General features: G+C 41.9%; 1 protein-coding gene across 24 annotated transcripts in view; it reads right to left on the bottom strand.

The window, feature by feature from the left end:
* Window positions 1-18,960, bottom strand: part of SVIL (supervillin) — a 304,969-nt gene that overhangs the window by 125,071 nt on the left and 160,938 nt on the right. For 18 of the 24 annotated variants that reach the window (XM_066280542.1, XM_066280530.1, XM_066280533.1 and 15 more), the window contains one exon: window positions 10,202-10,259. The exons of the other annotated variants lie outside the window; for them this stretch is intronic. Coding sequence is in view for 15 of the 18 variants with exons in the window: in XM_066280530.1 (XP_066136627.1) it covers window positions 10,202-10,259 (58 nt within the window). In the remaining 3 variants the exon portion in view is untranslated. The remainder of the gene's footprint in view (window positions 1-10,201; window positions 10,260-18,960) is intronic. 24 annotated transcript variants of the gene reach the window in all.

Genomic DNA, 18,960 nt, shown 5'->3' with positions numbered 1-18,960 from the left:
GAAGTGAGAGCAGGCTATTCTGCTGTCATTACCTTCTATCTTTTAGAAAATGTGGGACCTGCTATTACAATAACTCTTCTGCAATCTACTTACGCCCTTACTGAAGTTTAAATGACAAGATATGGGAATCCAAAACCCATTACCTCACATTTTCACCTCTGGTGCCTGGTTGCCTCAATTTCTTTGAAGGAGGCAGGCTCTGGTATCTGCAGCCCATTCTACACTCAGCACAACGGCAAGGAGGCTGTCATTCTCACAGGTGCACGGGGGGTAATGCCCACCATGTTAGAAAGTCTATGCTTCTCTGAGCCTCTCTCCATGGAAGTGTCTGACCTTCACATTGTCTGCTTTTCTTATCCTTGAATGAGCAATAACTTTCTGTCTCCCTTCCCACGTATTCCCTTTTCTTTGCCACTATTAGAGCTAAACCAACTTGCTAGGGACATACTGGGAACTAAGCTGCTATGGTCTGAATATCTATGTCTCACTTTCAATCCATCTGTTGAAATCCTAATTCCTCAAGGAATGATATTAGGAGATGGGCCTTTGGAAGATGATTAAGTCACAACAATGGAGCCCTCATGAATGAGAGTGGTGCCCTTACGAGACTCAGACAGTCTCCTATACTATTCTGCCAAGTGAGGCTACAAGACATCAGCAGTTGACAGCCTGGAGGAGGGCCTCCCCCCACCGTGCTGACACCCTGACTTCAGACTCCAGCCTCCAGAACTGTGAGGAGTAAAGTTCTGGTATTTGTAAGCCATGCGGTATATGTCACAGAAGTCTGAACAGACTAAAACAGAAGCCTTAGATCCTGTCCAAAACACGGCAAAGACAAGAAGCAGGGGAAACTGTGTCAAGCACTAGAAAAAGAAGATTTCATGAGTCAAATGAAACAACCTTCCTGATGACCCTGGCTCATCACTGCTCTAGTTTACCTGATACTGAAATGTGAATGAAATTCATCAAGGTGATAGCCCCTCTCCTATGTTCACAAGATCAATCCTGACATTTTCCAATGCAAAGCCAGGTTTAGCCCGGTGAGGACAGAAGGCAGACAACTGTGTATTCCAATGCTATAGAAATGCAAACCTTTTAAAGTAAAGAAATAGTGTCATACATAAACATTAGGAACAAGAACATCTGAGTGGAGTTAGGGGTCCCTCTGGCTTAAGGAAAGGTAGGTTGAGATCCATGCCTGTGTGTGAGGGATAAGCTAAGAAGCACCTGAGATACAGCTATCTTGTTTGGCACAAATTCTAACTTTTACATTATCTTATATCAGGGATTATGTACCATGGAGTTTTGGCATATTAGGTAAGTTTAATTAGTACCTATAATATCCTATAGCCAAAGGAACTGAAATGCAGAAAGGTTAAAAGTGCAGGGATGAAGTCAGGTAGACAGATGGGTGGAGGTATGGAGGGAGGAAAGAATGGAAGGAAAGTGAAAGGGAGAAAAGAAGGAGGAATAAGCCTAAATCCTTTCTTTTTTTAAAATTTATTTATTAAATTTAATGCAGTGACATTGATAAATCAGGGTACATATGTTGAGAGAAAACATCTCTAGATTATTTTGACATTTGTGCTGTATACCCCTCCCCCAAAGTTAAATTGTCTTCTGTCACCATCTATCTGGTTTTCTTTGTGCCCCTCCCCTCCCCCAACTCCTCTCTCCTTCTTCACCCCATCCCCCCTCCCCCCACCCCTCACCCCTGTTGCCATCACATTCTTGTTCATGTCTCTGAGTCTCATTTTTATGTCCCTTCTTTTTTTTTTTTTATTTTTTTATTTTTTGATTTTTTTTAATAAATTTTTATTAATGGTAATGGGATGACATTAATAATTCAGGGTACATATATTCAAAGAAAACATGTCTAGGTTATTTTGTCATCAAATTATGTTGCAAACCCCTCGCCCAAAGTCAGATTGTCCTCCGTCACCCTCTATCTAGTTCTCTGTGCCCCTCCCCCTCCCCCTAACTCTCTCCCTCCCTCCCTCCCATGTCCTCCCTCCCCCCCTACCCTTGGTAACCACCACACTCTTGTCCATGTCTCTTAGTCTCATTTTTATGTTCCACCAATGTATGGAATCATGTAGTTCTTGTTTTTTTCTGATATGCTTATTTCACTCCTTATAATGTTATCAAGATCCCACCATTTTGCTGTAAATGATCTGATGTCATCATTTCTTATGGCTGAGTAGTATTCCATAGTGTATATGTGCCACATCTTCTTTATCCAGTCTTCTATTGAAGGGCTTTTTGGTTGTTTCCATGTCTTAGCCACTGTGAACAGTGCTGCAATGAACATGGGGCTACATGTGTCTTCACGTATCAATGTTTCTGAGGTTTTGGGGTATATACCCAGTAGAGGGATTGCTGGGTCATAAGGTAGTTCTATTTTCAGTTTTTTGAGGAACCACCATACTTTCCTCCATAATGGTTGTACTACTTTACAGTCCCACCAACAGTGAATGAGGGTTCCTTTTTCTCCACAGCCTCTCCAACATTTGCTATTACCCGTCTTGTTGATAATAGCTAATCTAACAGGGGTGAGGTGGTATCTCATTGTAGTTTTGATTTGCATTTCTCTAATAACTAATGAAGCTGAGCATCTTTTCATATATCTGTTGGCCATTTGTATCTCTTCCTGGGAGAAGTGTCTGTTCATGTCCTCTTCCCATTTTTTTATTGGATTGTTTGTTTGTTTGTTGTTGAGTTTTATGAGTTCTTTGTAAATTTTGGATATTAGGCCCTTATCTGAGTTGTCGTTTGAAAATATCAGTTCCCATATAGTTGGCTGTCTGTTTATTTTGATATCAGTTTCTCTTGCTGAGCAAAAACTTTTAATTCTGATGTAGTCCCATTCATTTATCTTTGCCTTCACTTCTCTTGCCATTGGAGTCAAGTTCATAAAATGTTCTTTAAAACCCAGGTCCATGAGTTTAGTACCTATGTCTTCTTCTATGTACTTTATTGTTTCAGGTCTTATATTTAGGTCTTTGATCCATTTTGAATTAATTTTAGTACACGGGGACAGGCTGTAGTCGAGTTTCATTCTTTTGCATGTGGCTTTCCAGTTTTCCCAACACCATTTGTTGAAGAGGCTTTCTTTTCTCCATTGTGTGTTGTTGGCCCCTTTATCAAAGATTATTTGACCATATATATGTGGTTTTATTTCTGGGCTTTCTATTCTGTTCCATTGGTCTGAGTGTCTATTTTTCTGCCAATACCATGCTGTTTTGATTATCGTGGCCCTATAATATAGTTTAAAGTCAGGTATTGTAATGCCCCAAGCTTCATTCTTTTTCCTTAGGATTGTTTTGGCTAGTCGGGGTTTTTTATAGTTCCATATAAATCTGATGATTTTTTGTTCCATTTCTTTAAAAAATCTCATAGGGATTTTGATGGGAATTGCATTAAATTTGTATATTGCTTTGGGTAATATGGCCATTTTGATTATATTTATTCTTCCTATCCAAGAACAAGGAATATTTTTCCATCTCATTGTATCTTTTTCGATTTCCCTTAACAATGCTTTGTAAGTTTCATTATATAGGTCCTTTACGTTCTTTGTTATGTTTATTCCTAGGTATTTTATTTTTTTTGTTGCAATCGTGAAGGGGATTATTTTTTTGAGTTCGTTTTCTAATATTTCATTGTTGGCATATAGAAAGGTTATGGACTTTTGTATGTTAATTTTGTATCCTGCGACCTTATTGTATTGGTTTATTGTTTCTAATAATCTTTTTGTGGAGTCCTTCGGGTTTTCGATGTATAGGATCATATCATCAGCAAAAAGTGATAGCTTTACTTCTTCTTTCCCAATATGGATGCCTCTTATTTCTTTGTCTTGTCTGATTGCTCTGGCCAGAACTTCTAGCACCACGTTGAATAAGAGTGGAGAGAGTGGACAACCCTGTCTTGTTCCTGATTTAAGGTAGAAAGTCCTCAGTTTTATGCCGTTTAATAGGATGTTGGCTGATGGTTTATCATATATGGCCTTTATCATGTTGAGATATTTTCCTTCTATACCCATTTTGTTGAGAGTCTTAAACATAAAATTGTGTTGTATTTTATCAAAAGCCTTTTCTGCATCTATTGATAAGATCATGTGGTTTTTGTTCTTTGTTTTGTTGATATGGTGTATTACGTTAACCGTTTTGCGTATGTTGAACCATCCTTGAGATTCTGGGATGAATCCCACTTGATCATGATGTATTATTTTTTTAATATGTTGTTGTATTCGGTTTGCCAGTATTTTGTTTAGTATTTTAGCATCTGTATTCATTAGAGATATTGGTCTGTAGTTTTCTTTCTTTGTGCCATCCTTGCCAGGTTTTGGTATGAGGGTTATGTTGGCCTCATAAAATGTGTTTGGAAGTATTGCTTCTTCTTCAATTTTTTGGAAGACTTTGAGTAGAATAGGAACCAAGTCTTCTTTGAATGTTTGATAGAATTCACTAGTATAACCGTCTGGGCCTGGACTTTTATTTTTGGGGAGATTTTTAATAGTTTTTTCTATTTCCTCCCTGCTGATTGGTCTGTTTAGGCTTTCTGCTTCTTCATGACTCAGTCTAGGAAGGTTGTATTGTTCTAGGAATTTATCCATTTCTTCTAGATTGTTGTATTTGGTGGCATATAATTTTTCATAGTATTCTACAATAATTCTTTGTATATCTATGATGTCTGTGGTGATCTCTCCTCTTTCATTTTGGATTTTATTTATTTGAGTCCTGTGTCTTTTTTCCTTGGTGAGTCTTGCCAAGGGTTTGTCAATTTGTTGATCTTTTCAAAGAACCAGCTCCTTGTTTTATTGATTTTTTCTATAGTTTTTCTGTTCTCTATTTCATTTATTTCTGCTCTGATTTTTATTATCTCCTTTCTTCGGCTGGTTTTGGGTTGTCTTTGTTCTTCTTTTTCTAGTTCCTTAAGGTGTGAAGTTAAGTGGTTTACTTCGGCTCTCTCTTGTTTGTTCATATAGGCCTGAAGTGATATGAACTTTCCTCTTATTACTGCTTTTGCTGCATCCCAGAGATTCTGATATGTCGTATTTTCATTTTCATTTGTCTGTATATATCTTTTGATTTCTGTGCTTATTTCTTCTTTGACCCATTCATTTTTTAGAAGTATGTTGTTTAGTTTCCACATTTTTGTGGGTTTTTCCCCCTCTTTTTTGCAGTTGAATTCTAGTTTCAAGGCTTTATGATCAGAAAATATGCTTGGTACAATTTCAATTTTTCTAAATTTGCTGATATTGTCTTTGTGGCCCAACATATGGTCAATTCTTGAGAATGTTCCATGTACACTAGAGAAAAATGTATACTCTGTCGCTTTGGGATGAAGTGTCCTGTAGATGTCTATCATATCCAGGTGTTCTAGTATTTCGTTTAAGGCCACTATATCTTTATTGATTCTCTGTTTGGATGACCGATCTAGAGCCGTCAGCGGTGTATTGAGGTCTCCAAGTATGATTGTATTTTTGTTAGTTTTTGTTTTAAGGTCAATAAGTAGCTGTCTTATATATTTTGGTGCTCCTTGGTTTGGTGCATATATATTAAGGATTGTTATGTCTTCTTGATTCAACTTCCCCTTAATCATTATGAAATGACCATTTTTGTCTCTGAGTACTTTTTCTGTCTTGTAGTCAGCATTATTAGATATGAGTATTGCTACGCCTGCTTTTTTTTGGGTGTTGTTTGCTTGGAGTATTGTTTTCCAGCCTTTCACTTTGAATTTGTTTTTATCCTTGTTGCTTAGATGTGTTTCTTGTAGGCAGCATATAGTTGGGTTTTCTTTTTTAATCCATTCTGCTACTCTGTGTCTTTTTATTGGTAAGTTTAATCCATTTACATTTAGTGTAATTATTGACACTTGTGGGTTCCCTACTGCCATTTTATAAATTGCTTTCTGTTAGTTTTGTATCTAATTTGATTCTTCTCTTTTGTTTTTCTATCATTTGTTTTTGTTTGTTTGTGTTCCATACTTCTTTCCTCTGTTGCTACCTTTTTTAAGTCAAGTGTTTTTGTGGTGGTTTTTTTAAGGGTGGTTACCATTAAGTAATGAAAAGGGCACCTACCATATTCATTGTAGTACCCTATCTTATAAGTATTTCTGCACTTCATCATCCTTTGCTACTATTAATCTCCATCCTCTCCCTTCTTTTTTTCCTTTGTTGTCACAGTTTAAGTTTGGTTTTATTGTGTTCTTGGTGGAGCTGTTACTTGTGGTGTTGTTTTCTTTTGTTCTTTGAATCTGGTTGGAAAACACCCTTTAGTATTTCCTGGAGTGGGGGCTTTCTGTTGATAAATTCTCTCATCTTTTCTGTATTTGTGAATGTTTTTATATCTCCTTCATACTTGAAGGATAGCTTTGATGGGTATAGTATTCTTGGCTGAAAGTTCCTCTCTTTCAGGGCTTTAAATATTGGGGTCCACTCTCTTCTAGCTTGTAGAGTTTCTGCTGAGAAATCTGCTGATAATCTAATAGGCCTTCCTTTATATGTTGTACTCTTCTTTTCCCTGGCTGCCTTGAGAATTTTTTCTTTGTCATTGGTTTGTGTCATCTTTATTATGATGTGCCTTGGAGTCGGTTTGTTGGGGTTAAGAAAACTTGGTGTTCTGTTTGCTTCTTGAATTTGAGGCTTTAGTTCCTTCCACAGGCTTGGCAAGTTCTCGTCTATTATTTGTTTGAGTATATTCTCCATTCCATTTTCTTTCTCTTCTCCCTCTGATATACCTATTATTCTTATGTTATTCTTTCTGATGGAGTCAGACAATTCCTGTAGGGCTTTCTCGTTTTTTATTATTTTTGAGTCTCTTTCTTCTTCTCTCTGTTGTGCCTCAAGTTGTTTGTCTTCTATTTCACCAATCCTATCTTCAATCTGGGCTGTTCTGTTAGCTAAGCTTGTTACCTCGTTTTTCAGCTCGTGAATTGAGTTTTTCATTTCTCTTTGATTTGTTTTTATAGTTTCAATTTCCTTGGTAATATATTCTTTGTGTTCATTGAGTTGTTTTCTGATCTCCCTATATTGCCTTTCTGTGTTTTCTTGTATCTCTCTGAGTATTTTTAAGATTTCTATTTTAAATTCTCTGTCATTTAGCTCCAAGGCTTCCAATATGTTAAGTCTTTTCTCCATAGATTTTTCCACATCTATTTGTGTTACCTCTCTTTCTTTTGTATCCATAATATTCGATTTCCTCTTTCTTATCGGCATCTGAGGGTGGTCTTATTGATAGCACTAATTAGAATTAATAAAGAGTAAAAAGTAAAAAAAAAAAAAAAAAAGGTAAAACACCCCACAAAAAAAAACCAGTAATAATTTATTATTTCCCCCTTTTTTTCTCTCTTCTCTTTCCCTCCTCTCCCCTCCTCAGGGAAATATCGTGCCTATAATGGAGGGCCTGATTTGGGGTGAAGAGTTCAAGGGGCAAAAAAAAGGAAGTAGGGGCCTACTAAATGCAAAAAAAAAAAAAAAAAAAAAAAAAGGAAGAAAATCTTAGACAAGCATAAGATGATTTGCTTGTAAGTGATAGTCAACTAAGAGATATAATGAGAGGGATAAGAGGGAACCAGAAAAAAGGACCAAAAAAGAATAATAAAGAAGAAAAAATAAAAATAATAAGTAAAAATCTGTTGTATTAAGTGGAGCGAAGACTAAATACAATGGAGACCTTGGGTTGGGAGGACCCAAAATGCCACAAAAATAAACAAACAAGAAAAAATAAAAAAAAAATAAAAACAAAAGCAAAAAAGAGAAATAAAGCCAAAAAAAAGCCTTGAGTCCCAAATTAACTTATTTGTTCGTGATTGAGGATTATATGGGATGAAAGTAAAATGAGAAAAGAAAAAACGAATAGAAAGGAAAAAATAAGAAAAAGAGAACAACGAAGGAAGAAATAAAATAGGAAGAGAAAAAAACAAAATAAAGCAAGACAAAAAAAAAAAACAAAAGAGGAGAGAGTGAGAGTTAAGTGTTTTGGAGTATAACCTTAAAGGAGGGTGAGGATGAAGAAGAAAAATAAAATGCAACACTCATGGGTAGTGTAGTTCAAGAAAGGGGAAGCATGAGATGGGCAGAGAATAGAAGGACCGAGGTGGAGGATATAAAGGCAAAAAGATAGAAGAAACAAACAACAACAACAACAACAAAAAATTAGTGGATCAAGTTGTAAAGTCTGTGGGTTTTTCTTGATTTTGAGAGGTTAACTTCTTCCTTTTTCTTTTCTCTCCCTCTTCCTGGTCGGTGACTCTGTACCCCAGGCTCTGCCCCTGTGTCACTCTTAGGTAGGGATTTGCAGTTGATGGGATTCTATGGCAATGTCATATATTTGGCTTTAGTCTTGCTGGAAGTAAAGGCTTGTTGGCGTTTGCAGGGTCCAACGATGAGAGAGTTTGCTTTCCTGGATTTTCTCTCCTAGTCCCCCCTTTCTGAATTAGCAGCCTGGTGATCCAGCTATAAGGCTGCAACTGCTTCTGCCTGGGGAGTAAGAGGCTCAAAGAGCTGGGAAATCCCCACTCTATCCCCACTCAGTGCAAGGCTTTGGGAAAGGCTCTGACAGTCAGGGCCTCCAGTGTAATCAGGCGGGGGTGGGAGTCAATTGTTGTCAAGGTGACTGTTCAGCACCTATCATTTAGTTGGACCTCTCAACCCAGGCTTTCCACACTTTGTAGCCTGTTTTTGCAGGGAAGAAGAGGCACTAGTCTCTGCTTACGACTAGTGTAGTATAGACCTTATTATCTGCCAAGTCCTTCTTGTTAGCGTTTATCCCTGAATATGGAGGCTCTATCAATCAGAAGTTGCCCCCGCCCCTTTAGCGAGAGGCACTAAAAAATATCACGCCTCTTGTCTTGGATCGCTGAACTGAGAGAGATCTTATTAAATAGAACTGAGGGTGCGCAGATTTCATGGGTTAAGCTAATTTCAGTGATTGGGACGCAGCTGTGCTTCCGAAGGTATTTTAGGCTGCCTGCGTGCGCCCCTCCCCCAACGCTTGATTGTTAGCTTGAATGGCTGGGTGAGGTGCCCCGCCCACGGAGAGAATCTCCCAAGCCTCTCCCGCTCGCCCCGCCGCTGGCGGCTGGACCGCACCAGGCGCAGGATAATGGAGCCCCCTGGGTGTGCGGGCCAGCAGGGCGCCCTGGGCGCGTGGAATGCCCAAGGCATGCGCGCGAATGGGGCGCTCCGGGCACCGGTGGCCGGCGACCCCCACTCGCAGTGTGCGGGCCGCTGGGAACGTCAGCGGTGCTCAACCGGACTGGGTGCGCGCGGCTGCTCGCAGCGGCTCGCGGCTCGTGGCGGCCGCTCGCGGTGGCGGTTCGCCGTGGCCGCTCGCGGCGGCTCGGGGTTCCCAAGTATATGGGCTGACTCACCACAGGCGCACTTCCTTGCGGTTTGAAAGAACGTCCCTGTGGTAGATTCCTCCACACCCGCGTCTCTCAGATTCAAGTGGTAACAGTCCTTTCGCTTTCAGTTTGTGTGGAACTCCGGAATGCTCCGAGGATAAATTTTTCTGTTTCTAGTTGATAAATTTGTTGTGATTTAGGGGAGAGCTGTCGGACGCGCTGCTCAAGGCGCCATTTCCGTGACGTCACTCTTTATGTCCCTTCTATGTATGGATTCATCTTAGTTTTTTTTTCTGATTTACTTATTTCACTCCGTATAATGTTATCAAGGTCCATCCATGTTATTGTAAATGATCCGATGTCATCATTTCTTATGGCTGAGTAGTATTCCATATATTATATGTACCAAAGCTTTTTAATCCACTCGTCCTCTGATGGACACTTGGGCTGTTTCCAGATCTTTGCTATTGTGAACAATGCTGCCACAGACATGGGGGTGCATTTCTCCTTTTGGAGCCGTTCTAAATCCTTTCTTAAAACATCAAAAGCTCCCTGACTTGATGGACTGATTGCAAAAGGACATCCCATGCTTAGAGGAAGGTATGAGAAAAACAAGATAAAAGCTCTTCACGAGTTTGTGGTTCTGTAAACAGTATTAAGTGCATGAGAGAGAATCTTTGCTGGCTGAACGTGCTGTGAAATGAGCTGGTTAATGAGCTTCTATTTTCACAAACCAAACTCTGGAGAGAACATATACTGGCGAACACTTACATGCATAAATTGGAAATTTTGGAAATAAATTTAAAAGCCATTACAAATCTGCAAAACAAAAGTCCTTGAGTGACGAGCACTTTACCTTGGAACTTTTCTTTGACATGGGAATCCAATAAAGCGTAAGTTTTTCTTGTTGAAATCTAAGAAGAAAGAAGAAAGAAAGAAAGAAAGAAAGAAAGAAAGAAAGAAAGAAAGAAAGAAAGATTGAGAAAACTACACAGTTAAAAAAAACTCAATGTGAAAGAAAATTCTTTAAACTCCTTTTAAATGTATCATTTAAGAAAAAGAAAACCATTAACCAGACAAGAATAATGAATAAAAAAAAATGACATCTTCTAAGAACAAAATAATATACATTTTACACAGGCGAGATTTACTTGGGTTTCTCTAGTAAAAGAAACTCAACATAATCTGAGGGTAAAAAAAAATCACATATTTAAATGCTATCATTTAAATTCATATAGCTACAAGAGTAACAGTTATACACTTATACCAGGAGAAAAAATGTTTTAAATTTTGGCCAAGGTAACCAGAAAGGTCATCACTGTCTGTAATATTTGAGATGCTTTTAAAGGCTGTGTGGGAGGAGGCTTGGGAAGGGGCTGAGGAAAGCTGGGGAATGCTTCTGCTATGTTTTTACTGCCCTCACTGAATCCTAAATAATAACAACACATCAAATAAACCACGCATTTACTTGTGAAGACAACATAGATGCTACGCAATGCCAGTTGGGAACAATCCCACACAGCAAAAGCACATATCTAAGTGAACCAGTTAATCAAAACCGCGTGCAGTTATCCCTGGTCTGGTGGCAAGTCATCAGTGTTGCAGCCTTGGGCAGAGAAATCATCTGTCCACCAAGAAAGCCACAGGTAGACACTTAGAGAAACCTTCCGCGAGGACATGCCTTTCTCTGGTTAATGTTTGCGGTCAGAAGCCCAAGGAAGAGGAGGTAAAAACACACCACATGCTGACATGTCATTATCCATCAAAATATATCCAGTATCCTAGAATTTGGAAAGTCTGACCAACTAGAGTAATAGGAGAAAATGAAAAGCATACTGCTTTTATCCTGATTATAGAAATACCCTGTTATATATATGTTTTACAATGAGCACTCAGTTGAAAAGCTATCACATACTACAGAAGAGAATTACTGAGGCCTGAAGGATCTCAATCACTACCTAACAGTGCATTTGTGTTAGAATATACTTTTCTATACTGTGGCTGAATTTCACATGTGACATTCAAAACAACCTCAGTGCTTGCTTCATTTGCACAAGGTCAGAGTCCTGAATTTGTGACTAAATTGAGAGCACAGATTTGCCTGTGCTGCAAAGAAAGCCTCTAAAAAAAGAAAAAAAAGAAAAAGACAACACTTTGTTCCAAACTGCTCCCCATGAATATTTAATAAAAAGACACTCACCACCGCCTACTGGAAATAATTTAATATATAGCATTGGGTTTAGAAAAATAGTTTAGCTAAAGTTCAGAACTTGATCCAAAGTTTGGGCATTCCAACTGAACTGACTTTTTTTTTGCCTACAGGAAGGCTTTTGTGGTTTTGTAATATCTTTAAGTTATAACAGAGAAAGAAAAAAAATCACGTTTTTCAGCAATCCCAAGGTAAGCTCATTTATAAGCTCAATTTAGTTACAGTGCCTTCTGGGAAAACAGCAGAGCTAACTGGAGGCAGGGAAGACAAGGGGAACTGGAAGGCATTCTTTATTTTATAAAAGACACACAGAAGGCCCTGGCTGGTTGGCTCAGTGGTAGAGCGTTGGCCTGGCGTGCAGAAGTCCCGGGTTCGATTCCCGGCCAGGGCACACAGGAGAAGCGCCCATCTGCTTCTCCACCCCTCCCCTTCTCCTTCCTCTCTGTCTCTCTCTTCCCCTCCCGCAGCCGAGGCTCCATTGGAGCAAAAGATGGCCCGGGTGCTGGGGATGGCTCCTTGACCTCTGCCCCAGGCGCTAGAGTGGCTCTGGTCGCAACAGAGTGGCACCCCGGAGGGGCAGAGCATCGCCCCCTGGTGGGCAAGCGTCGCCCCTGGTGGGCGTGCCGGGTGGATTTCGGTCGGGCGCATGCGGGAGTCTGACTGTCTCTCCCCGTTTCTAGCTTCAGAAAAAAAAAAAAAAAAAAAAAAAAAAAAAAGACGCACAGAAGCCCATTTACGATCTCTCTCGTCTTACCTTGTTTCTCAGGGAACTTGAGTGCTCCTAGATAGGCAGAAAACCCTGGACTCCTGATCATGGTCACACATGGGAAGCCTGGCCACAGAACCTACTCTACCGTGATTCTCCACCTGCCAGCAGTAGCCCGTGGCCGTCTCAGCAGCTCTGGGATGAGGCTGCTCCCAGAGCTGGGCAAGTGCAATCATGCCCCCGCGTCCTTGTCCTTGAGAGCATCGTGAGGCATGGCGACAGGCTGCGGCTGTCAGGCTGTGAGCGGGAATCAGGCCGGTGGAGGCTGGGGCACACTGGCTCCTGGAACAGGCACAGAACATGTTGCCACTTAAGACAAGGAAAACACACACACACACACACACACACACACACACACACACACACACACACACAGCCTCTCCATGTTCTGGGAGGGAGGGAGGCTGCCTAACTACTCCCAGGCTGCTTGGAGTGGGTTCTGCTAGGTTAAATGAAATATTTTACCTAACTGGGAGCCAAAACCCCAAAGTTCACGTTGATGAACAACATATGAATGGAATTATGGGGAAAGAGAAAAGCAGATTGTATGAGAGGCTCAGAAATTTAAATTTGAGGCAGAAGCTCTTAAATGAAGCACTCTCTGTTTGACTGCCCTTTGTCTATTTCATTACTATCTCTCAAAAAAGAGACTTGATGTTCTTAGGGCAGGTTTCAGTCCCAGTTTGCTTCCTGAGGGGAAGGCACAGAGACTCTCTCGTCTTACCTTGTTTCTCAGGGAACTGAGTGCTCCCTGCGCCCACATGCAGAGCCCTCCCCCATCAACATCACTCACCAGAGTAGGTGAGTTTCAGCACCATTGGTTAAAGAGACAACCTTCGCTCCCTTGTATTGGTTATGTCCTTGGACATAGCTCACCAAGGATGAACCCACATGACACACCCACAACCCAGTTTATGCCTTCAGGCCCCTGTTGGTGCTCTACTCTCCCTGGGTTTGGACAAATACATAATGACATGTATCCACCTTTACATAATCTTACAGACTATTTTCATTGCCGTAACAATCCCCTGTGCACTGCCTTCATCGAAGTACTCTCCGATCTTTTTCATGACTCCATAGTTTGGTCTCTTCCAGAATGTCACGAAGCTAGGACCCTACAGTATGTCACTTTTCAGGTTGCCTCCTTTCACTCAGTTATATGCATTTAAGATCCCTCCATGTCTTTTCATAGCCGGACACGGCTCAGTTTCTTTTGAGTGCTGAATACTGTTCCGTTGTCTGGCTGGGCCACAGTTCATTTATCTGTTCACCTGCTTTCAGGTTTTGGCAATCTATGAATAAAGCTGGCATGAATATTCTCATGCAGGTTCTTCAGTAGCTATCCGTTTTCAAACTCTGTGGGTATCAAGGAGCACAATGGCCAGGTCATGGAGCGTGTATCATTTTGTAAGACACTGCCACACTGTTTCCCCAAGTGGCTGTAGTATTCTGCATCCCCACCAGCAATGAACGAGAGCACTGCGGCTCACACCCTCTCTAGAATTTGGTGATGTCAACGTTCTGGGTTTTTGCCATTCTAATGTGTGTGCAGTGGTATCTCATCATGGTTTTGATTTGCATTTCCTGGTGACACATGATGGGGAGCATCTTTTCATATGATTATTTGTCATCTGTATATCTTCTTTGGTGAGGGGGTCTGTTTATGCCTTTGGCCCATTTGTCTCGGGTTGTTTGTTTTCTGACTGTTGAGTTTTAAGGAATCTTTGTGCATTTTACATAACAGATGTGTCTTCTGCAAATATTTTCCCAGTCTGTGTGTGGCTTCTCCACTTCTCTTGGTATTGTTTTTGCAGAACATTATTTTAATGAAGTTCAGCTTATCGGTTATTTCTTTTGCAAATCATGATTTTGGCACCACACCTAAACAGTCATGGCCAGACACAAGGCACTCCAGGGATTCCTCTACACTGTCACCTGGACTTTAATATTTTTGTATTTTACACTTAGGCTCAAGATCCATTCTGAGTTCATTATTGTGAAAGGGGTAAGGCCAGGTCTGGATTCCTTCGTCTGCACCTGGGTGCCCAGCTGTTTCAGCACCATTGGTTAGAGACAGCCTTTGCTCTCTTGTATTGCTTGTGAGTTTCTGCACTGGGAAGCCACCACTCCTTGTATGGGCTTGTATGTCTCTTCAGTAGTGTGCCCTGTGTCCTCCCCCCCACCCATGGACTCAAGAAGAGTTGATTTTTTAGTCTGTTCAGCTTTTTATGTGTTAGGATGGGGCAGTGACTTCCAAGCTCCTTCCTGCAGAACCAGTCACCCTGGAGCTCCCTTGTTTACTTTAAGTGCAACCTGTAGCTGGTAGACCCATGCTGTGATCGTGCAATTCCAAGAAAAATGTGCAATAATTAGATATCGACCCTTAGTGCTCAAGGGGGCATTAAAGAGAATCTAACAAGATGAGGAGACACAGGACTAGAGGAGAAACTTACTCTTGGGCGTTGCTCGATTAGGGATGCAGCCATTGGGTCCTGGGGAGGTGACATCAAGAACATGATTGGCCCTGACATGCCCCCACCAGGAGGCAGGGGACCCTGCGTATGTCCATCTTTGCATCTTTAGTACTGAACTTTAGTTGGTGCACAGCAGGCCTACAGTGAATGTTTGCTGAATAACTGTACAAAGTAATGGAACCATCTTCTCTAAAAGCTAGAGATCACACTAAAAAAATGATTTGAAATGATTTTATATTCTGCTTTCAAACCATATTGACCTGAACTAATTTCTAAGCTACAAACAAATGACTTGAAAAGGAAGAATGAGATGCCGAAGGAATGCAGGCACGTCCACAGAGGGCACGTCAGCGAGGGGCCGCAGGGGCCCGGGTGACACTGCGCGTTCTCTGTGCTGCTGACCACTCCAACTCTTATCAAGTGGGAAGAAACAGGGCAAATCGAACAGTCACAGGAAACTCAGCAGGGAACACCGACGTGCTGCTGATGACACTTGGGAGAAGCCCGGAGGAGAGGCCCGGGCTAACTGGGAACACAAAGGAAGAGGGAGGTGTTGGGAGGGGTGGGAGGGGAGGACATCACGGCAGCAGCTGACTCCAGAAACGAATAATCAGGTGAGATAAAGAGTAGTACGCTCATAAATAACCTTTTATAAAAACAGTAAAAAAATAAAAACAAAAACAGAGTATCACTTGTGTATTACAATTTATGTCTCTGAAAATGACTCTGTTCCTAGAATTCTCAATTAGAATTATCCTAGTGAATGAAAATGCTTCTTTGAATTATGAAGGATTAACTCTAACTTAAATTTTTAAGCTGACATTCCAGTATGGAATAAAAAAGAATTTGGATATCCTCGTTAAGTTGGCAACAGTATTTTACTAGGATGCCTTGCTCTACCTATCAATTATGACACAAGGTAGACAGATTTAAATATGGCTTGATGGTCAAGAAGGAAAAACACCTTTCCTTCTCTCTCTGTGCTTCCTCTGTGGCTCATCAAACCAAAATGTTCCTGCCCAAAAATGCCCCCTACCTCCTCACTAAGGATCACACTAAGGGCAACACCTGAGATTCAGCCCTGGGGTCAACACCGCGCAGTGCCTAGCTCAGAGCGGGGGTGACACAGCCTGGATGAATGATAGAATGAATGAGTCACTCAAGCAGACAAGCCATGCAGTCTCCTCTACTCTTCTTCGTCCTCAGCCAAGCTCTTCAGTTTAGTTTAGCTTTTATTTATTTTAAATTATAGTGTACCTTTAATAAGCCAATTCTATTTCTTCAATCAGCAGCACAGAGGAAAAGCATTACCAGTCCTTCTTAACTGGAGATTCCCACTAAAGCCTTGTGTTTGTTTTTTTCTCTAAAATGTGAAGCCATGAAGTGGAACATAAATATTTGTGTGTTGGAAGAAACGAGAAGATGTTAGAATTTCCCAGGATGGGAGGGAACAAAAAAAACAGAGCAACTGATCCGGGGAAGAAGGACCACCTCCTACACTGCCAAAGTCAAGAGCCAAGGGTTATGACCCAGGATCAAGGTGTCACACCCTCCCAGAGGGAGCAGCGCACAGTGCACATCTGCGGCTCATCACATGGAGGCGACGATGAGAGGTCTGCCCTACTAACTGTTCTGGCTGGTGACACTCACCCCCCCCCCCCCACCATCACGAGGGCAGGCATGCTCTGGGGTCGCTGTCATGGAGAAGAAAGTGGAAACAAAGCCAGTGGGGAGGGAAACAGCTAGCCCTTTCCCTGCTGCGCCTGGTGTGTGTGGTACAGAAGAGGGGAGGTGGGGACCCTCACTGACACATCAGCGGGGTGGGCACGATGTTCAGTGCTCCAGAGCATGAAACTCATGTAGTCCTCACCAAGCCTGCAGGAAATCTTACCACTGTCCTTGTGTGCAGGCCAGAAGACTGAGCTTGCAGGTGATAATTACGCAAGCCAAGAAGGACTACTTGAAATGTGTTTCCACTGGCAAAACCACCTTTCCCTGACCAGCCCCAATAAAATCAAAGAAGTGAATATGCAGGTGAAGACACAATGAAATGAGAGAAAGAAATGTGGAAGCGCTCTTGAGAAAAGGGAGCATGGCCCTGGCTGGTTGGCTTGTGGTAGAGCATCAGCCCAGCATGTGAATGTCCTGGGTTCAATTTCTGGTCAGGGTTCTCAAAAAAAAAATGACCATCTGCTTCTCCACCCACCCTCCTCCTTCTCTCTTTCTCTCTTCCATTCTTATGGCCATGACTTAATTGGTTAGAGCAAGTTGGTCGGTTGCCAAGCAACAGAGCAATGGCCCCACGTGGGCAGAGCATTGCCCAGTAGAGGGCTTGCCAGGTGGATCCTGGTGTGGGAGTCTGTCTTTCTGCTTACCCACCTCTCACTTAATTAAAAAGAAAGATGGAGGGGACCGCATTACTTAACCCTGCATGATAAAGAGAGACATGGGCCACAGGGTCTACGGCACACCTGCTGAGGCCAGCACGGCATAGTCCTGCATCTCCGGCTATGCTCCCCAAACAGTACCTGAGTGCTCCCAGTCTACAGGACGACTGGCTGGAATGGAGGTGCAAAGTGCCAGGCAGGGTGGCATCATGACTCACAACTGTCTGAATGCATGCCGCTGTGAGTTACTGGTGCATTTCTAAAGGGCCACAGAGCAACGTTAATGAAATCTGCTGTTAGCCACTATAGACTAAGGATGGCTGGATTGAAATTCCAAAGTGAAGGATGTATTTTTATGGCCTCATAAAGAAGTATTTCATATGCCAGCAGCAGCTGCAGATAATATTTTCGTTTTCTCAGGGGGATTTTATTTGTGGAGACTCTTAATCTGGGGCAGAACTGCCTGACATGATGTAATCCCAGCAGTGGGGGACATGGAGAGCTTTTCATTTCCCTTGTATCACACCCACATTCCTCAAACATTCTGGGTCCCTTGCCGGAGTGTAGTTCTCGCCTGCACGCCTTGTAAAAGGCCCAGTGAGTTCTGGGCAGTGGTGATAGTTAGGACAGGTCTGCAAATAAAATTCTGTGTTGCATTACTATGCAAGATAACTTAAAGCAGGCCATGGGTGGAGGGAGAAATGAAAAGGCAAAAGCACTTTCAAGAAGACATACTATGACTCACAGGTATGTCTTTATAGGCTGTGTTGAAAGAGCCATGCCAGTCATAAATAAAGTTCTTTTTATTTTTTAACTTATTTAATTTTTAATTTTTTAGGTGAGAGTAGGGGAGATAAGCAATTTCCCGCATGTGCCCAAATAGGGAACTACCCGGCAACCCTATTTGGGGCTGATGCTCAAATACCAAGCTATTTTTAGTGCCTGAGGTTGATGCACTCCAAGGGAGCTATCCGCTCTAACCAATCGAGCCACTGCTGCAGGAGGAGAAGAGGAAAGAAGAGGGAGGGAGGGAGGTGGAGAAGTAGATGGTCACTTCTCCTGTGTGCCCTGACCAGGAATCGAACCCAGGCCAATCATACACCAGGCTTATGCTCTATTCATTGAGCAACTGGCCAGGGCCTCAAAAGTGCTTTTTAAAGAAAAGGCTGACTGCCTGACCAGGCAGTGGCACAGTAGATAGAGTGTTGGACCAGGATGTAGAGGACCCAGGTTCGAAACCCCAAGGTTGCTGGTTTGAGCGCAGGATCATAGACATGACCCCATGGTTAATGGTTTGAGCCCAAAGGTCACTGGCTTGAAGCTCAAGGTCGCTGGCTTAAGCCCAAGGTTGCTGGCTTGAGCAAGGGGTCACTTGCTCTGCAATAGCCCTCCCCCCAGTCAAGGCACATACAAGAAAGCAATCAGTAAAAACTAAGGAGCTGCAATGAAGAACTGATGCTTCTCATCTTTCTCCCTTCCTGTCTCTCTGTCCCTATCTGTCTCTCTCTCTCTCTGTGTCACAAAAAAAGGAAAGGCTGACTGCAATCTCCCCAAAAACCTATTATTTTTAAAATACATGTTCAAACAGGCAAGGTTAAAGTTTGTAGTGAAAATGATCTCCAATCAGTTAATTCCTGGGTGACTCTGAATGTAAAGCTAATGATTCTTGGGGAACATAATCCAGGTAGTTTGGGAAAAGACAGGCTGGTCAGCTGCTTCTCAGGGCAAGGGGTAAGGAAGAGGCAAGATAATTCTACATTCAAAACATACACTGAGATA

This window comes from Saccopteryx bilineata, chromosome 5 (genome assembly GCF_036850765.1).
Source record: "Saccopteryx bilineata isolate mSacBil1 chromosome 5, mSacBil1_pri_phased_curated, whole genome shotgun sequence".
Taxonomy (NCBI): Eukaryota; Metazoa; Chordata; class Mammalia; order Chiroptera; family Emballonuridae; genus Saccopteryx; species Saccopteryx bilineata.
This window is presented reverse-complemented; position numbering and strand designations above follow the sequence as displayed.